General features: G+C 55.5%; 2 protein-coding genes across 8 annotated transcripts in view; both read left to right on the top strand.

Annotated features, from left to right (window-relative positions):
- The window catches only part of TK2 (thymidine kinase 2), a 1,024,677-nt gene that overhangs the window by 201,305 nt on the left and 817,566 nt on the right, over nucleotides 1-5,806 (top strand). The gene's annotated exons all lie outside the window — the stretch shown is intronic.
- Nucleotides 867-4,512, top strand: TPPP3 (tubulin polymerization promoting protein family member 3). Of its 7 annotated transcripts, none has more exons than XM_084960185.1 (5): nucleotides 867-975; nucleotides 3,192-3,272; nucleotides 3,390-3,583; nucleotides 3,696-3,849; nucleotides 3,960-4,512. In XM_084960185.1, exons 3-5 carry the CDS (start codon nucleotides 3,396-3,398, stop codon nucleotides 4,146-4,148), a joined length of 531 nt encoding a protein of 176 aa, XP_084816311.1. In that variant the 5' UTR covers nucleotides 867-975; nucleotides 3,192-3,272; nucleotides 3,390-3,395; the 3' UTR covers nucleotides 4,149-4,512. The 7 variants fall into 7 exon arrangements, with proteins under 7 accessions (XP_084816311.1, XP_003126976.1, XP_003126975.1 ...); XM_003126928.5 differs by having other exon boundaries at nucleotides 867-985; XM_084960186.1 differs by lacking the exon at nucleotides 867-975 and adding an exon at nucleotides 1,473-1,512.

The raw sequence follows: 5,806 nt of genomic DNA, 5'->3' as shown, positions 1-5,806 counted from the left end.
TGCCTTAGTGCATACTCCCTTAATGACAAGGGCCACGGGCCCTCCTGGAGCTGGACCACTGACAACCTAGGGGCAGTGAGTGACCTCCCAGATTGTCATTTGGAGATACACAAAGACCTGAAATGCTCAAGTATGGGGCTCCTGATTGGGAAAAGTCCTGGAAGGATGCCTGGAGGTTATTTTTCTTGAAGGTTTGCACTTGAGAGAAGGGGAAAAGCTGTCTTTGGGCTCTGGAGGCAGCAGCGAGAGCAGAGACTTTTAGGCTAATAACAGGATGGGGTGGGGAATAAATGAAGGCTGCGGATCGAGAGGTCCAGGAGCTTTTCCCTGGAAGCAGAATCAATGTCGGTGTACCAGGATTTTGAGGCCGGCACTCATGATTCGTTCATTGTCTCCTCCTGCCCCCAGTGATCTGGAGTTGTGGCGTGGGATGTCACACGTTCATTGGAAAGCTGTGGTCTTGAGTCAGCTCTAGACTCCACTATCACTAAGTCAAAGGACCTTTCCTGCTCTGCACCGACACCAACCCCCTCCCTCCACCCCCGAAAAAAAAAAGTCTTCTATTGCAGCTCTGGGAAGCATGATATTCCCTGGAGGTGGGGACCAGCTTTGAACTTTGGGCAGAGTCCAGAACTACAGAAATCTCGTCCCCCGGCTGGGTTGCGAAGGCCACTGAGCTGCATCCAGAGCAGCGGGATGAGACTATCGCAGCAGCTCCGCCCCCGCAGAGCGGAGAGGGCGGGGTCGGGTGGGTGGAGCCAGCCTGACCTTGGTCACACTCCTGCCAGACAGCCCCGGGGGTGGGACTCACCGTCTCCATGGAGACCGAGAAACAAGGGATAATACGGCGGAACCGCCCGGGCTGCAGTCCCGCCCCAGAGCCGGCAGGGAGCAGAGCTGCGGAGCCGCCCAGTCCCTCTGTCCATTGTTGTGTCCTTCTGTCCATCGAACGCCCGCTGCAGGAGCAGCCACGAGGTAGAAGCCGGTAGGAGACCCCAGCGCCGACAGCCCTAATCAATATCCTGCACGATAAGAAGGGGGTGGCATGGGAGCGGCCTGGAAGGGGTTCCAACTCCGGATGGTACCGAGCTGAGGACACCAGCTGAGCGGCCCTGCTCTGGGCCCAAGCGTTCCACCCCACCCACAGGATGATTGATGAGTCCAGCTGTCCCGGCGGGAGCTAGCATGGCCTGCAGACCCCTGGGACTAGGGTCTGGTACTTGGTGTCACCTGATCAGCCAGAAATTACCAAGAATCCATCTTCCTACAGACAGGAGTGGGCATGAGTTTAGGGTCCTGCTAGAACCCTGCGACCAGCATCTTGTGGTACTCAAGCTTTGTCAGACTTTACCCTTGGTGAACTAAGTGCTGGTCCCCGGGTCTCTGGTGGCACACTGCAGTATAGGGAGAGGGAAGGGGAGTGCTGTTTGGAAGGGATTGTCAGCCCACAGAGTCTCTGCAATGTAGGAGCTGTTGGTGCTCTCAGTCCCAGAAACTGCAACTTAGGGATGGGTGAGTATGATCACTGGGGGAAGGTTTTCAGTGTTAAGACCGCTGGTCGTGGAAGTGGGGGAGGTGGGTGGGCATCTAGGCAGAGGTGGAAGATAGTTGCTGAGGACACAACTGAGGGTGTGGTCAGGAGGCCGCAGTGGAGGAGGTCTGTGTGTTCAGGGGGTATCTACATGGGGGTTCTGGCACAGTACCTGGAAATCTGGAAATGCAAGTCTGTGAGTGAGTGGATAAGAAGAATTGGCAGGAGCTGCAGGTATGTGGAGAAGGGGTGAATTTTAGGCTCTGGTTGGGGGGGGCTCTCAGTAAGTGCTGTGGGTGTTTGGACAGGGGCACTAAGTCCCAGGGCTTTTCGCTATAGATGGAGGCAGCTGTGGTGCAGGGCTGAGGGTGTGGTCAGGGAGTCTTAGTACCAGGCTGTGTTATATGGAGGACTTTCAGTGCAGAGCTGAGGGTGTGGTTAGGGGGACCGCGGTGGGGGCTGTGGGAAAGTGAGGGGAAGACTCTTTAGTGCAGGGCTGAGGGTATTATTGGGGGGCCTTGGTACAGGGTCATTAGTATATGTGTCAGGGGTGGATGCTGAGGGAATGGTCCAGGCCCTTAGTCCCAGGGCTGTGGGTGTGGTCAGGGGACTGCAGTGGGGGGCAGGGGTGGCAGTGGGTGGAGCACTTCAGTACATGGCTGGTGTGGTCAGGGAGGTCTGAGTACAAGGTTAAGGGTGTGGTCAGAGGGAATAAGGCCGAGGATATGGAGGGCCAGGGCTGAGTGCATACAGCTGTGGGAGTGTGGGCCTGTGTGGTGGTGCTCTGGGTGTGGCCAGGAGGCCTCCATGGAAAGCTGAAGGTGTACACTGGGGAAGTGTGCTTCAGTGCAGAGTGCCTCTGTGGGGGCTACAGAACCCAGGCTACAGTCTCATTTGCCAGCAGGCCTCTGGGGATTCATAATTTTACAACTCTTACCTGGGCCAGCCCCCCAGATCTCCTGCTCCTCCTAAACTCTACAAACTCTGAGGTTACAGCCCAAGTGGGTGGCAAGGGGCCAGGAAGCTACAGTTGTGCTCCAGGCGCTGGGAGTGTTGGTGTGCCCCACCCGTGAGCCCCTGTTCTCCAGCCCAGCCCAGCAGCACTGGGAGCTTCTCCCTGAGCTGCCCTGACACCATTCTGCCCTTAGCAACATTCTCCAAGCAGCACCACCCTCCCTTAGCAACTGTCTCCAGGCTTCACAAACTGTGGCCAGGCCAGCCCCAAGTTCCCCCTCCCCTCATGTTTTTGTTTAACAGCAAATAGTAACAAGGTCCTAGCTTGGCCAGCTGCACCCCTGCCTAGGGCATGCACTCCTGCTCATGCTCTGGCTCCCTTCTCAGCCTGGGGTGGGTCTTATTGGGTCCTCATGACCCTGATATAGTCACTGTCATCATTAAATACCTGCCCAACCAGCAGCCTGGCCTTGCCCTGACCCAGCTTGGCATGGAACTCCCAGGGAAGAGGCCTTCTCTGCCACCTTCACTTCCACCAAGGCAGGCCTTGTGCCAGGGCCAGACAAAGCCACGGTCCCAGCTGCTGCCCTCACAGTCTTTCTGGACAGTGCCACTCTGTTCCCAGCCTGGTATGAGCATCATGATTTCATCTTTGAACTCCACTCTGGGCCAGGCTGGCATTAAATGACAGGACCTTTTCTCTTAGGGCTCCTCCTCATAGCTCTGGGAGCTATTCAGACACTGTGCTGGCCCTTCTCCCCAGGAAACTCCTTCTCCAGCTCTGAGGGTATGTGGCAGAAGTACCTACAGCTTCATCCTTGTAAGCTTTGAGGTGGAGGCAGTAATGGTCTGTGTCTTGGATGGGGGAGCTTGGCTGAGAGGTGACCATGGTGGGTCCCTACAGGGTGGCATGGCAGCAAGCACAGATGTGGCTGGGCTGGAGGAAAGCTTCCGCAAGTTTGCCATCCATGGTGACCCCAAGGCCAGTGGGCAAGAGATGAATGGCAAGAACTGGGCCAAGCTGTGCAAGGACTGCAAGGTGGCTGACGGAAAAGCTGTGACAGGGACCGATGTCGACATTGTCTTCTCCAAAGTCAAGTAAGCCTCAGGCTGTCCCTGCTTCTGATGTTCCCAGAAGGGGAACTGGGGGGCTGGAACCAGGGAGGATGTGGAGAAGGGGGAAAACTCATGGTGCCCACATACATGGCAGGGGGAAGTCTGCTCGGGTCATCAACTATGAGGAGTTCAAGAAAGCCCTAGAAGAGCTGGCACCCAAGCGATTCAAGGGGAAGAGCAAGGAGGAGGCCTTCGATGCCATCTGTCAGCTGGTGGCAGGCAAGGAACCAGCCAATGTGGGCGTCACTGTAAGTGCCCTGCTGGTCTCGGGTGGCCACTGAAGGGGATGTGGGGAATCTTGGCTGGGGTTGGAAGAGCTGCTCCCTAACCAGGTGTTCTTGGAACTCTGTCCAAACAGAAAGCAAAAACAGGGGGTGCTGTGGAACGGCTGACCGACACCAGCAAGTACACAGGATCCCACAAGGAACGCTTTGATGAGAGCGGAAAGGGCAAGGGCATTGCTGGGCGGCAAGACATCCTGGATGACAGTGGCTATGTGAGTGCTTACAAGAATGCAGGCACCTATGATGCCAAGGTGAAGAAGTGAGGCCTGGGAAGGCCCCCCCGCTGCACCCCAGTGTGACTGCTCCTGCCAGAGGTTTAGGCCTGGTCTTAAGGGGCATGTGGAGCAGAAAGCCCGGTCCCCTCCTTGCTGGACCTGCCAACTAGCGCTTCCTGCTCAGCCCCACGGGGCCAGCCGATGAGGCCTCTGATCCAGACTGCTCTGTGTTCCCTTCCCCTCCTCTCCTCAACTTCTGTCTGTCTGGGGAGAGTCTGTGTCTATAGCCTCCCCACCCCAACCTAGCCCCGGGCATGGCTAACCCCTGCCTGCTTGCCTCATATTTAAGTTGCTGCTCTGGCCAAGTGCCTAATTCCTACCCAGACCTCAATAAAGACACCTTTTATACCAATATGGTCTGGTCAACTGTCCGCATAAAGGTAATGTCATTCATACCCTGCTGACCCCTCAGTGTCATCACCCCTCCCCTCCTCACCCCCCCCAGTGTGTCACATTGTGCTGATTCTTCCACTGGCAGCCCTGCCTAGAAAAAGACACATACCAGGCCCCTTCCATTAGCACAGAGCCAGACTGCCTAAGGATGCTCCATAGGGAAATCAAAAGCCTTTTACCTCAGCCCTGGCCCAGAGTCCTGACATCACAGCTTGCCTTCCTGCAATTAGGACCTCAGTCATGGCCTCTCTGCTTTCACAGCAGGGAAAAGGATGAGTCAACAAACTAGGCCCAGCTAAGGATTGATGGGGCCCAGTGCCAAGCCTCAGCTCTGAGCTTGCTGACAGGGCCCTCAGTCCAGGGGGCTACCAAAGAGAGTCATTTTGGTCTGTAGCTCAGAATATCATAAAATGTCAGACCAGAAAGAACCTTAGACAGTAGATAATCCATTTCACAACTTATAACTGAGGACACTCAGACCCAGAGAATGAAGGGGCTTCTTCAGAATAGAAGTCAGAACCACACCTCTTGCCTCCCTGGCCAGGCTCCTTCTAACACAACAAACCCTAACACTGATTTCCAAAACAAACTGAGGCTAGATGGCCAGCCATAGAACCTGGCACCCAACACCAGCCTTTGACAGGTGAGCAGGGTATCCAACAGTGAGGGGCCTCTTGCCAATTTCCTCCCATCATCATCCCAAGTTGGGAGGAGGGTGGGGACCCCTTTCTCTGACCCTGAGGACTCCTGGGAGTGCCCAGGTCAACCTTTTCTCCTCTCTGAGGTTCTCAATGTTAGGCCAGAACTATTCCTAAGTCTAAACCTTCAAGGCCTACCCTCCTTCCCTCCTGCTGACAAGTGGGCTGAATAGGACTTAGGGACTGCCCAGAAGAGGGCAGCTCCCAAAGGTGCTAGAAAAGGCTTACATGGCATACACTCACAAATATTTTCTTTCCTGACCCAGATAACAAGGCAAAGCAGCACAACTATTTATTCTCTCATCCCACAGGCTTTTCTGGAATGTTCCTACCCCAGGTGGCCCCGGAGTCCCTGGAGCCCAATGTCACTTGCAGTGGGGGATAGAGGGGGTAGTGTGGCTTGGGTCAGAGATGTTGAGGGGGCGAGGTAGGAATTAGAGGGTAGAGATCAGTACTTGGCCACAGCAGAGCCTCCTGACTCCGCTGATCTTCCATTGCTCAGGGAAGTTTCAGAGAGCTCTACCTCTCCCCACCAGAAAATAATAAAAGGAATAT

The sequence above is a fragment of the Sus scrofa genome, chromosome 6, assembly GCF_054392235.1.
Source record: "Sus scrofa isolate SSC_HxYL_T2T_F1_AM1 chromosome 6, Sscrofa_HxYL_maternal_Yorkshire_Landrace_v2.0, whole genome shotgun sequence".
Taxonomy (NCBI): Eukaryota; Metazoa; Chordata; class Mammalia; order Artiodactyla; family Suidae; genus Sus; species Sus scrofa.
The sequence above is the reverse complement of the archived record's forward strand: the minus strand, read 5'-3'. Positions and strand labels throughout refer to the sequence as shown.